Raw genomic sequence first — 14,296 nt, forward strand, 5'->3', positions numbered from 1 at the left:
TGTGTTGCAGTTCCATTACAGTTTCTGCTTTAATTCAGAACTCATTTTCTTACCTTGTATTTATTACATGCTGTTAGTGTGTGTGTTGTCTTTTGCATATTTGAGTTTGGGAACCCTGTCTTTGTACTTTGCACGTTGTTCTTTACAGAAAACTGTTCACTGATTTCGGTTGCATCGATAGATGTCAAGAACTGTTCATTCACAAGCATCTTAGCCTGGCCTTGGGAGCTTCAGTCTTTTAAGTATTTTCTAGCTCATTTTTAGGTGAGATACTCACCAGCATAGCTACCCTATTCTATACTACCTGGTGGTGTTGGTCTTCCTTAAATATAGTTTACTGTTTTTCTGATGTACACTCTTTTGCTTAGGCACAGTCTTTCTGTGGTTTTCTAGTTTTACCACCTAAAGGTCTGGGTTAAAATGAACTTTTGTTGGTGAATTCTATTCTTGTTACTGTCTTCCCTGTTGCTCCTCAGCCTGTGTGTTTAATTATATTTTATTGCTTTTTATTTTTCAATACCCTGTTTTAGAAATCTTCCTTGGTGATTTAATCCTCCCTTCCTTCCCCCTTTTTGTTTAGTTTATATCTGCCTTAGGTTAAGGGCTATTTTTTAAAATTTCTTTTTAGCCTGCCTTAATGTTTTGCATATGTTAAAAAAAAAAGTGAAAATGTTAGTGGCTCAATCATGTCCAACTTTTTGCAACCATAGGATTTCCCAGGCAAGAATACTGGAGCGGGTTTCTATTTCCTTCTCCAAGGGATCTTCTCGACCCAAGGATTGAACCCACGTCTCCTGTATTGCAGACAGATGCTTTACCATCTGAGCCACTAGGGAAGCCCCAAGCTGTTCATTAATTACAGCTATAGTTATTATAAATATTAAATTAAAAATTTAGTTACAGATTTTAAAAATCATGTATAATGATCTTATATTTAGCATCCTAATATTCTTGAAAATTTCATAGGTTACCCGTTACGAGCCTCTCACATTTTAACGAAGGAAACACCATCCTGCCTTGGTTCAGAATGGTCAGTCACCTTATGTATTTTTATTCTTTCAGCCATGACACTTACTTTGTCTTTTGACAGAACTGCAGGTTTTAGCCACATTCTAATATGGCAGGGCAGACTGAACTGGGGGCAGGGGCTCACGTCAATAGCATTTGGTGCTCTGTTTTTATTTATAACAAAGGTAGGTATCTGGATTTAACCTTGAGAGAGGGCGCTGTCAGGGAGACTGATGGGGCTGCTGAAAAGACATGGCGGCCTTCACAGCCAGCTCTCCTGAGACCAGTGAATATTGAGGACAAAGTTCAGAGAAAGTAGAGATGGAGATAGGAAAAAGCAGTTTTTCATGTATTTAGGTATATTCTCCTCTTGGTGCAGAATCAGTGAAGCATCTGTGTTTTTCTTCAAAATTACATTTTATTTGCTCTACCTACAAAATTTTTTTTCCTCCATTTTGGTAAAAGTTTTTTGTTTTTTTTTTTAATAAAGATTACTTATCCTTGGTTTGAACATTGGCCATGGGGATAATTATTTAAGAAAACCATTTAAAAAATTAAGATTGACATCTTTCTAGAAATAGTACATGATGTATCACATGCCAGATGTTGCTGTTCTTCCTGTTTTTGTAAAAATAAATTTTGGCTTCTTAACAGATCTTCTCAACCTATTTAAAGATTTAATTCTACATTATTTCTTCCATTTTGGTTAATTTTCCTCTTAGGGCTTCGTCTGTCTAGAATGTGAGCATAGGTGGGTTTTATGGAGTTCTCAATACATATTAAATAGAATTAGGGATTACACAGGAAAAGTGTAATACAGATCAGCATCTGTTTTTACACATGTGTGGATAGTTGTTGAAATTAATCCGAAATTGTGTTTTCCTGCAGATAAAGCACCTACTCATACTGTTGACACATGTGTAAGCTTTTAGCTCAAACTGTGCCCTTTCTTACCATTTAAGAAAAAAAGTAAAACAAGTCTTAAAATTATTTAAAGAAATTCTGCCATGTCTGAAATATCCTCAATAGATACATTTCCCCCTGGACAGAATTCAGTTCCATTTGTTAGCCAGTGGAATTTACTGAAAGAATGTTTACTGATAGTACAATTGTATGGCCTGCTAAGCTGTTTCCTTTAGTTAAGTTTAGTCCTATTCTATGGGAACTCTTAGTCACATCATTTGAGCTTATTTCAGGAATGTGCCCCATAAAACGATGAGTGGTTAAGGTTACATTTGGCAGGAAAATTCTGAAAAGTACTGGGGTCTCCTTCAGTGAAACAAATGGTTTAATCCTTTCCTTTGTGTTATTGTGGAAGCTCCTCCTCTGAATTTTGAAGGTGAAATCTCCAAGGAGAGCCCTTAACAGAGAGCAGAAGTCGGTGTCTCTGCAGCCCCTTTGCCAAGACCTCAGAGACAAGAGACACCCTCTTAGAGATGACATCAATTGTTTATTACATTAAGTAAAAGGTTATCTTTGGGATTTTTGGTGAAGACTTGGAAAAGGTGTGCTTGTTCTTTTTATAAGCATCATTGATCAGAGGAGATGTCCTACGATTAAGTAAACCACATGTCCTTGCCCAAGCTTCTGATAGTCAGCTACCAGAATTTTCAAGATGAGAACCTGGCCATCCATGGGGGCTGTTTGTCCTAGATGTTCTATACACATGTTCTATACACGTTATATGTATAAAGCATTGCTTTTCATGTATATGTTTCCATTTCTTTCATGAAATGCACCTACTTTTGTTTTGACTTTGATTTTTAACAAATTGAACTGTGGGAGATATTTGAGTGACTTTAAAGAGAGCAGAGAAGAACATATCTTTTGTTTTAACCCAAGGCATTTCCTTAAAATAAAAAGTAGTCTGTGTGAAACCAAATTCTGTCCCTGTGTTAGGCTAGCGTTCCTTTCTTAAAATTGACTTCATCAGTGCATCTGGCTTCAATTTTTTACACCCCCCCTCCGCCCCCCACTAAACATCTGAGAAGTTGGCCATTGAATTCTGACATGTTGAATGATTTTAATGAAATCTTCCTCATGTGTATTTGTGCTCGGGGGTTGAGAAGGAGGAAGGAAGGGTAAGCAGTGGGGTGGAGGACGATAAAGAAGCGCCGTCTCTTCACATTAAGGATGATGGATAGCGGTTAACATTAGTATCTCTCAGCGCAAGTTGAACTCTCTGGTGAGTGCTGTTCACCCCAGAGGAAGCGGCTCTCAACGATTACCCGTTTACCCGAGTGACTGACCTCCACCGGCAGGACCAGGGACAGGGTGATGAGTGCGTGGGGCTGTTACCTCCAGTGTCCTTCATGAAGTCTGCACTGCCCTTCCTTCTGCTGCTGAGAAAAGTTTAATGAGATCCGTCCGTATCAAGTGATCTCTTTTTATGTTACTGTATTACTGAGTCTTTTCTTTTAATTTTGAAGGAGATGTTTGAAGGGAACAAAAAATTAATTTTTAATTGCCGCTGTTCCTTTTTTTTTTTTCCTTTTTCCTTTGTTTTTCTTTCTGAACGTTTGATCTGAAGGCCAGGCAGTGGGGAGTAGTCTCACAGCTGGCACAAAGCTGATGTTGACAGAACTGATGTCAAGAAGCAAAGTTCAGAGGAGGGAAGCAGGGGGGTGGGATTATGGGATTTGCCAGCGGGTCCGCCCTGTCTTCTTGTGGAATTGCCTGAGCAAAGTTACAGCTGTCGCAGCTTGTGCCTAATCTTGTGTGAGTGTAGGAGGCTTGCTGTTTAAGGAATTCTTCAGTAGCGTCTCTTCTTTCTCCCTCTCCCATCTCCAACCACCGCTCCCCCACCCCACCCAACTAATCACAGAAACCTCCTCCTCCAACCTTTTCCTCTATGCATGAAGGGGCCGCACTGGATCCCCGCTAGTAAGGAGAGCTGGCATAACAGCAGGCCACAGTGCCTAATCCAGAGCCAGAGAACTGGCCTGTGTTAGTATTGATGAGCGTACACGTCATCTATAGCAGCTGACATAAAATTCTGCAGGTACCATACAGGTATCGCTTTCATTTGAAGTGACAGCAGCCTCTTAAAATGGTAAAGTGTGTTCCTTTACTGTCTCCACCTGGCTCTTTCCTGAGTTGTCTGTCGCGCACAGGACACGTCTTAAGTTTAGGATTGCACGGATCAGTTCAACCATGTGAAAAGTCAGTTTGAGAGCCAGTGAATGTACATCGCTTTCTCTGCTTAGCTTCCCTGACCCCAGGCAGCCAGTTTCATATTTTTCTTCCAGATAGTGAATGCTAAAAAGTCGATTAACTCCAAAAAGTCGATTAACTCCAAACAGGACAAATCAGCCCTGTTTTTGTAGTTTCCAGTTAGATTTGTTTTTGGCTGAATTTTGTGACTTTACCTCCTGTCTGCCTAAAGAGTAGATAGACTTTGTGCTAAAAATTCATGAGGGATCAGGAGATTACAGAGGGCAATACCTAGGGGGAGTCAACAAGACTCTGAATATTTCATTCTCGTATTTTCTTTAAAAAAATGGGTCCATTCCTCAAAGAAAGGAACTTCACTGAAATGTGGAGGACGGAGGAGCCCAGCATGCTACAGTCCATAAGGTGGCAACGGGTCAGACACGGCTTAGTGACTGAGCAACAGCAACTTATTAATAAACCTCTATTGTATAGCTATTAGACAGTGACCCAGTAGTTTTTTTTTTTTAGTTGAACTATGATTGGCATATTGTTGTGTATTCCTAGGACTGAAGTGTCATTGAATTAAGTTGGATTACTCTATTTTTTACCATAACCACAACACCTCTCATTAGAACTCAAGCCAGTTGCAGGTTTTCTTCTAAATCTTGACAGAATGTGTATTTTGCTAATCTCATATCCAATGATATGCTGGTATATAACTCAGTTTTGTGAAGTCTTCTGAATATCTGCCTTTCACAATTTCAGTATGTTTGGATTTCATTTTAGTTTAGTGTTGTTTGGTTTCCATGCTAAAATAATCTCCTAACCAAAGCTGTCTTTTCAGTAAGGGCTCTGTTGTCCAAACAGTTAGGTTTCTCTCAGAAGCACTTTTGATAACCTCTGTCTTCATTCTTCATTAGTAATCCACTTTTCTTATACTGGAGCCTTATCCTTGGGTACCATGAAAACTGTCTTCCAAGATGGCCCCAGAGCATCCTCACCTTTTGGTTCTCAGGCCCTTGTGTAGCCTTCTGTCAGGGTCAGCCCTCGTGCATAGTAGAAAGTGTCAGAAATGACAGCTTGTGACTTCTGAAGCTGGAACAAGAGACATGGACGCCCTGCCCTCCTGGGTCACCTGCTCTGAGGAATGCCAGGCACCATGGGGAGAGGAGCCTCAGAGGCCCTTTGCCAGTGGTCATCACCAACTTGCCCCCATGTATGGGGAAGCAGAAGGCTGAACCCTGGCTGACATCTCAGCTGTCCCCATCAGAGAACCTGGAGCCAGAGCTGTTAGATTAAACTGCTCCTAACCCACAGAAACTGTGTAGACAAACAATTTGTTCTCCATTATTATAAGCTGCCAGGTGTTGTAGTAACTTGTTATAGAACAATAAATAAAAAATAAGCACTTTATATCCTAGGTATTAAAGTGATCCACCACAAACCTGAATTCTTTCTCCTTGCAATTCACAGTTTGGTCTTCTCTACTGGTAGAAGAATAAGTGCTATTTGAATTTGTTAATGTTACCATTGCAGTAATTTTCAGTCACTTGTTAGAGCTTTGGACAGTGTTTGTCATAAGAATTCTCAGCTAGTAATTCATATTTGTGTGTAATAGGCTATGTTTGCCTTTCTGATAGAAATCCATATTTACCTCCCCAAAACTTCCTTCTTAGTTTGTATAGATTATCAGGGCTAGTGGTTTTGGTTGGCTAACCAAATTACTCATCTTTAGCCAGACCAGTTACCTACATCCAGTTATCATTTGTAGTTTTCTTGTATGAGATTGAGAAAAATCTTTGCTCTATTGAATTCATTAGGGAAAAAAAATCTTTTTCATTTCTTTCTTTTAGAAATTAGTTTGCCAACAGTATGTATGTAGAATATAATCTGTATGTAGAATATAATCTGACTGATCATGCGGTTTACTTAACTTTTTTCATCTAGGCTTAACTTCAGAGGGAAAGAGAATGTTTTGCTATTGAGTCTTATTACTTAGGCTTCATCAAAGCTGGCCTTGAGCCCAGTTTAGAGAGTAGTTCAAAAACAGCTTTGTGTTTTTACCTAATCAAGCCCTATCTACCTATCTGCCTAACACAATATTCTTCTGTCTGTCGATGGAGAAAGTCCATCACAGGTTTCTCTTGCTTAATTAACTTGACGCTTTGCTTTCAATAACAATATACTTCTTGAGCTTCTTTACTCTTCCTTCCCTTGTCTTTCTCTTCTGTGTCCACATCTTTCTGCCCTAGATTTACGTCTGAAGGGAAGAACATTTTATCAGTAGATAGCCCTTTTCTTGATAAATAGGCTCTCTTTGGTTAACCAATTAGCCTCCTTCACCGAGTCTTCCATCGTTTTCCAGGACAGTCTCCGTAAGAAGGATGACAGGATTGAAGAGCTGGAAGAAGCCCTAAGAGAGAGTGTGCAGATAACCGCAGAGCGAGAGATGGTGCTGGCGCAGGAGGAGTCAGCCAGGACCAGTGCTGAGAAACAGGTCTGCGATTCTGTGCAGTTACAGGCCATGCTGCTGGGTAAAGGAAAGGTAAAACCCAACCAGTGTAGTCTAGGTGAACTGTACATAACGTGTGTTCGCAGGGTTTCAAATACGTCATCGAGTGTAAGTATTCAGACGTAAATAAGCATTGAAATACAGTCGTGTGAGAATTGATTCATGTTCATGCAAAGGTCTCTGCTCTAAGTGTCTGGGGCTGACTTGTGTATATTGTTGTGTATGTAGACACATACATCTGATGAGATGAAATGGAATTTGCCTGTTTGTTACCAGACTAAGCACAACTCTGCTTTTAAATGGGATGGGAACACATACACATTTCTGAGTCAGACATGTTGATTCAAAGAGCAGAAAGTTTCTTTTGTAGTCTGTCTTGTCCACAGGAGCAGTTAAAAGTTGTAGCAAGTTGAGGTTGATGACAGGTGTGAGGGACATAGGTGTCATGACACCTGGAGTCCCAGATCAGCGTGTCTCCACCTCAAGGTGACTTGGTAAAGAATTCTAAGTTCTTTGTTGGAGAAACACAAGTGCTAAACCGGGTGAAAAGTGTTCACTGAGAGGGTAACGTGAATCTTTCGGGGAGCCCTTTGCTCAGACCACCATGGCTCTTTATGAACTAGGGTAGCTCATAGCCGGGAAGAAGGGTGCCTTGCAAAGCAGACATGTCATGGTGTCCACCAGGCAATCCCGTCGTATGTTAGACACAGGCATGTGGCTTCTTTTAGTGTTAAGTGTAGAAAGGCTGACATTTATTAGCAAAGTTGACGGAAAATCAGTCTTTCCAGAATGAGTTTCTTTTAGCGCCCTATTCTTAGATAAATGCCGTGGTCCGCTTTCTATTTGAGTATTTATTAATGTACTATTAAACAGATCCTGGGGTAGTGGAGAATCTCAGAGAAGGGAGTGGTGTCAGCCATTGTCCCAGGGCAAGGAGGGATTTTCTTGGGTATTACCTTTTTTACATTCTTTCCTTTTCTTTTCAGAATGCCCCCCCCCCCCCCCCGCGCCCCGCCCCTGGTTTGTTTGTTTTCCTATCAAGATTTTTTTTCTGCCTTGGGATCATTATTTAGTGACAAGAATTCCACACCAGGGGCTTCCCCTGGGGGCTCAGATGATAAAGAATCCACCTGCAGTGCAGGAGATGTTGGTTCAATCTCTGGGCCGGGAAGATCCCCGGGAGAAAGAAATGGCAACCCACTCCATTATTCATGCCTGGGAAATCCCATGGACAGAGGAGCCTGGCAGGTTATATAGTCCATGGGGTCGCAAGAATCAAACATAACTTAGTGACTATACAACTTTTGTTGTAGAAATGTTGGCAATTAGTAATAAATCACGTATAAAGACCACTGTTACATGTTCTTTCTTAGGCTACTGTGTGAGCTGCTTGTAATTTGCTTTTTGGGGCTGATTGATAATTAGATCAGTTTTTTAGTTTAGAGAGAAGTTGAGCAACGTACAGAGAGTTTCCACATCTGCTTTCCTAAACCTAAGTTTCCATTTCTGTTAACATCTTGCCTTGATGTGATGCAGTTTTTAAAATTGATGGGCCAGTATTGATATTTATTAACTAGTCCATAGGTTACATCTTGGCTCACTCTCTGTTACGCCTGTTACAGGTTGTACTGAGTCCTTAATGGCATGTATCCATCATCACAGGATCCTACAGAGTAGATTCAGTCCCTAAAAATTCCCCACGCTCCTCCGCTTCATCCTTCCCCCTACGTCCCCACTCCCTAATCTTTTTCCTGTAGCCTTTTCTGACTGGATTCTTTCCTTCAGCCTCTGCATTGAAAGTTAGCCCACATCTTTTTGTGGTCTGAGAGATTATTTTGTTTTTTCTCTGAATATATTCCACTACATGGATGTGTCACAGTTTTCTTATTCCTTCACCTATTGAATAACACCTTGGTTGCTTCCAGTGTTTTGCCAATTGTGAATAAAGCTGCAGTTAACATCCATGGTTTCTGTATGGACGTCAGTTTTCAACTCATCTAGGTAAATACCTGGGAGTGTGATTGCTAGATTGTAGGTAAGACTATATTGAGCTTTGTAAGAAACTGGAAATATCTTTTGAAGTGGTTGTAAATAATTTGCTTTTAATTGCATGCCTTTTTCTTTCTCTCTTTCTTGTTTATCTTCTTTCCACCATTTTGCTTCTCACTGCCTGTCTGAAGCTGTTCAGTGAAATATTGCATGAAACCCATCATTTGGGCTTTAAGTGGTTTAAGGTATGAAGACACCACTTTTATGTCTGTTCTTCTGGACCTCATAACCCTCATCCACTGTCCTCCAGCTTTCATCATCTGTCCTTTTTTTTTTTTTTATCTGTCTTTTAATCCTACTGTTAATTTGCCTGAATGTACTAATTATATGCACCAAAGTAATCTACAAGTATTTGTTTGAAATATCTTAAAATGGCTTTTTTGGCTAGGGACATTCTGTTGGGTTGGCCAAAAAGTTCTTTTGGTTTTAAGTACAAATAAAAGGCCTACATTTCATTTTTACCAAGAACTGTATCAAAGAACGTATTCCCTAACCGAGCAAACTTTTTGGTCAGCCCCAGTGCTCATTATCTTCCTCAGGTCCAGCATCTCTGTCTCTTGCCTCAATTTAGCCTCTGACAAGAAATGCCCCTCCTGACAGGAGGAGGATATGTGCATCTTGAATTTCTCAAGGAGCAATGGGAAATTGGGAACCATCTGTCTCATTAAAACAAAATACAGAACCTTTAAAGCACGAACAGAGGAAGGCCATCAAAGGAAGATGATCCTTCCGCCTTTCCTGGGTTCTTAAAGGACCTCCTTACTTACCCGTGTTCCTGCTACTTGCTGCCCTATGTGGAGACCACGCCTCACAATTAGGGAGGTGGGGCGATGATCCAGGGAAGGAAAACCTCCCCTCACCTGTGTCTGCCGATGGAGAGGATGAAGGGAATCATTCTGAGGGGAAAATGGGGGGTCCTCTCTCCTTCGCTTTGTTCTCTTTCACATGGTTTTCTTCTCTGAAACTTCGTGCTGCTCAACTTGTGGCAGGTTTTGTGTTTTGTTCAATTCGAGAGTCTGTACGAACACAGAGTAAAAAGTTGCTCTCTTGTAAACTAGTTTCAGAGTTGCCAGGGGGTAGAAGCAATGTCTGCTTTCAGCAGTGTTGCTGTGAAGTTAAAATTTTGGACATGGTTTTGTTTTTGTTTTTTAGTGCTTGAATGTTGTAAATATCTTTGCTGGTATTCTTCTAGAGTGAATTTATTTTCTGAAAGAGCACATTGCTAACTAAATGTTAAAGAACGCCTCTAAAATAGCAAGACTTTTTCCTTGTCACTCAGTAAGGTGGGTCTGTATCTGTTCCTAAAGTATATTTTTTAATATTTTGAACAGTGAAAAGATCTACTCTCAACATGACTAATGTGCACGAGTTCTGAGTTTTACTTTTTTTAAAATCCCTTTGTCTTTTTTGGGGGGGGAGTATAATTGCTTTACAATGTTGTGATGTATAGCAATGCAGTTCGTGTGATATATAGCAATGCTGTACAATGATGTGACTTGGCTATATGTATACACCTATCCTCTTGGACCTGCCCCCCCATCCCATCCCCATCCCCATCCTCTCTCGTCCCACCCATCTAGGTCATCACAGAGCACCAAGGTGAGATTCCTGTGCTATATAACGGCTTCTCACTAGCTAATTTATACATGGTAGTGTATATATGTCAGTACTACCTATTTTAGTTTCAAAGCTCATTTTTAACAGCAGTATTCTTTTTTTTTTCTTTTTTTCAAATTGCCATTTTGCCATTGTTTGACATGTATGTTAAGTGTAAATTCTTGACCTAGAAGATAATGAGGTTTTACCAATGGTTTGCTAGATGTCTTTTTTATTTTTAACACAGATTTTTAAAAAATTTTATTTGTGTATTAAAATTGTGCAGATTTTAAAAATTATTTGAACTAAGAAGTGACACGTGACTGAAGTGCGTATTACAGCCTGCAGGACACCTTGGACCAGTGTCGTCTCCACTCCAGGTCTCCCTGTTATCCCCCCAGGTGCTCCCTTCACCTTGCAAGTCCTCTCCCTTCCCGGTCAGCCAGGCCGGCAGAAGGGAGAGGCAGGCGCACCTCCTTGCCAGTAGTTTTTGGTTCTTTGATGTGAAAATGGGCAGCACAGTCACTTAAACGTGATGCAGCTTCCTTTTGTGGATTGCCTGGTGTGTATGGACAGCACACGCCTCATTACAACTCGCCTGCTTGCTTCGCCTGCTCGACTGTCGCTTCTGAAGGCAGTAAACGTTCCTCTGCGGTTCTATCTTCCTCACTGGTTTGTCAGGTATGACTGCAGAGGAAGTGGCGCTGGACGCAGGCGGGTGGGGTCTGCAGAGTGGCTGCCGCCGGGTGTCCTCTTTTTATCCTTAGGGTCTTATTGAATCCCCTACGGCTGTGAGTCTACCCAGTCAGTTTCAGAGCAGTTATCACCGTGATCCGGCGAGCACTGTTTCACACGGACCAGGCGGCCCCACGAAGCAGGACTGGTATCGGGGCGGCCTGGAGGAGACCGTGTGGCCACAGGCCTGTAACTGGCTCCCCAGCCTTCCCGTCGCCTTCTTTCAGCTGCCGCCAAAATGGACAGCTTGTAGTCTGGTTTTGTAAACCTAATCCTGTACTGATCTGAGTATTTATAGCAAATTATATTTTCCTCATTTTTAAATTGACAGTCAGGCTCAAAAAATAAAATCCTTTCACTTATGCTGCCTTTTCCATAAGCATTTATTGAATACCATGTATTTTTCCAGATACTGAGCATTGAAAACAAGAAGGTATGGGATACAGCCTGTGCCTCAGGAAGTTCACGTTTATTGGGAAGGACTGGAGAATGAACCTGTCTTTAATCATGGTTCCGTTTGTAAGTGCCACTGGTCAGGATCTGAATAGAGGGCTTTACAAGTAGAAGAGGAAGGGGCACTCTCGCCTTCTGAGAGGGGCAGCGTTGTGCCCATGGAATGTGTATGTCTCTCTAAATAAACCTGCTGTCACTTAAAAAACAAAACTAGAAGCCGAAGGGCAGCATGTAATCCAGTGCAGAGAGATCCACAGAAGGCTTCCTGGAGGAGGTGGCTTATGCACGCGCCCAGTCTTATTTAGTGTCATGCAAAGAAGAGATTTTGTTTATTTGTCTATTCTAGGTTATTCTTTAGGCTTTGCTGAAGAATGTTAGCTGTATTATATGGTAGTAGAATTGTGACCTCAGGTTTATATTTTTAGCCCAGTTCTCTCTGAGATCCCAGCAAAGTCTCCTTCATATCAGCCATGTATCTTTACTCCAGTATTTCACTACCATCTCAACTAGAAACCATCCGAATTCAGAGCTCTTGATTTCTCACCCTCCAACCAGCCTTTCCCTCAGGCTTTTTCATCTCATCTGAGAAAGCGCTCTCATCCTGAAGAACTTAGGCGCCTTTGGTGGGAGGGGAGTTGAGTCCAAGAAAGGCAGCAGTGACGGCTCAGGTGCTGAGACTCTGTGCTGTGACTCTGGTTCAGAGGCCCCTCCAGAGCTGCGGGGAAACCATCGTGCCTGGTGCCTAAGAAGTGGGCTCTCGAGCTACACGCCTTGGTTGGAATTACGGATCCATCACTTACAGGTTGTGACCTGAGGCGAGCTGCTTTGCCCCAGCTCCTTGAGCGGTCAGAGAAGGACCGCTGGCGTGATGTGGTGCACCTGCCACGTCAGGAGAGGCTGTGTGTATACAGCCCTTAAAGACAGGTAGTCCGTAGATATCAGCAGCTTTGACGCTTCTCTTGTGTCCACCATGGCCCTTGACAGCCCCACAGGGAGGGCTGGTCCCACCAGTCCAGGGCCCCAAAGAAGCCCAGAATCCATAGACCCTACCTGGTTGATCCGGCGACAGTGATGACATGCCTAAGTAACCATTTTCATACGTATGCTTCATACAAGTTTTCATCCTTGTCACTTGAGAAAATACTTGTCCCCTCCCCTCACCTGGCCTGGAATCTGTAGCATCTTCATCAGCCGAGGCTGCCAGAGCCTACTAACAGGCAGGCCGTATGGACATCATTCCAGCCACCAGATTCTTCTTTCTCTCATGTCTTAGGTTAGTGCAGGAGTGTACTCTGTCCATAATTTTCCAATTTACTTTCAGGTTTTCCTCTTGGAGATAGTTTGGACAGCTTTAGTAAATGACGAGAAACGTGTGCTGTGAAATAATGGGGGAATATGAGATGTCATCTGAATTGGTGCTTTCAGACTGTGGTGCTGGAGAAGACTCTTGAGAGTCCCTTGGACAGCAAGGGCAGTCAGTCCTAAGGGAGATCGACCCTGAATACTCATTGGAAGGACTGATGCTGAAGCTCCAGTGCTTTGGCCACCTCATGGGAAGAGCCGACTCATTGGAAGACTCTGATGCTGGGCAAGATGGAAGTCAAAAGGAGAAGGGAGCAGCAGAGGATGAGATAGTTAGATAGCATCACTGACTCAATGGATATGAGTTTGCACAAACTCCAGGATAGGGGTGTGTGAAGTGAAGGACAGGGAAGCCTGGCGTGCCGCAAAGAGCTGGACACAACTGAGCAGCTGAACAGCAGCAATGGAAGGAAGTTTGGTTGTCAGCAGCGTAAGCTCTGCTTTTAAAGCAGTTGACTGATTTCTGCAGCCTTCATCATTTTTCATCAGTGCAAAGATGGAAGATGCTGTTGTCATGAAACATTTTATTGATAAACATATGGAACATTCAAGGGTCTGAGGAGATGTGATAGTTAAATTTGCAGCCCTGATCTCTTTGCCGTGTGTAATCATTCCAATAATTAAATCAGGCTCCTTCAAGATGCACCTAGTAAGTTTCATTGTAGATGGTTGCTCTGGTGTCAGAGAGTTCGGGTCTCCTTTGTTATGGTGACTGGTTATGAAATGAGGCACTTGACAGACTGAAGTGAGGCTGCTGGAAATACATCATGTCTGCCTTCATGGTGACAGCTGGCTACAAGACAAGCCCCACCAGAGCCTCTCTGCAGTTGACAGGGGGCTTCAAAGGACACCAGTGCTGCCACTTCAAAGGGGGTCCTGCCATCCCTGGCTGGCTGAAAGAGGCAGTTAAACGGCCATGTCCAGCAGCAGCAGAAATCTCTGTGTTTAGACTTCTCCTTTTGATCTTAGAGAGGTGTATGAAATGCGTGTTAAGTTAAAGGAATGATACAGTCTGCAGTGATGGCAACCCAATATTATTCTGCATTTCAATCCACTTATTAGTGGAAATCACTCAAATATGTTCAAATAACAGCAAGTCTAAAGACTCAAGTGTCTCAGACAGAGAGCATTCAAAAAAGAGTTGAAACTGTTTGAATGCTGTAGTCACCTTCACAAATGCAGAATAAGTCAGATGTAAATTAAAATGAAACTCTCAGGGTGTTTTAAAAACTATCCTTCAGTCTCTCCTTGTAATTTTTATCCCCCTTTAGTTAGAAACTAGTTCTGAATGTTGATAGTAAGAATGAGAGACAGCAATCAAGGCTGATTTGCATAGTTTAAACTGACATTTCTCTGTATTTAACAACTCTGTACTTAAAAACCTAAGTTTGTTCTATTTAAAATCTTGCCCAGTTATGCTGGATACAC

The 14,296-nt window shown here is 41.9% G+C and overlaps 1 protein-coding gene across 5 annotated transcripts in view; it reads left to right on the forward strand.

Moving 5' to 3' along the window:
- ERC1 (ELKS/RAB6-interacting/CAST family member 1) overlaps nucleotides 1-14,296 on the forward strand; it is a 274,453-nt gene that overhangs the window by 130,457 nt on the left and 129,700 nt on the right. For all 5 annotated transcript variants that reach the window (XM_065943059.1, XM_065943083.1, XM_065943090.1 and 2 more), the window contains one exon: nucleotides 6,527-6,658. In XM_065943059.1, coding sequence (XP_065799131.1) covers nucleotides 6,527-6,658 — 132 coding nt within the window. The remainder of the gene's footprint in view (nucleotides 1-6,526; nucleotides 6,659-14,296) is intronic.

The sequence above is a fragment of the Muntiacus reevesi genome, chromosome 1 (assembly GCF_963930625.1).
Source record: "Muntiacus reevesi chromosome 1, mMunRee1.1, whole genome shotgun sequence".
NCBI classification, from domain to species: Eukaryota; Metazoa; Chordata; class Mammalia; order Artiodactyla; family Cervidae; genus Muntiacus; species Muntiacus reevesi.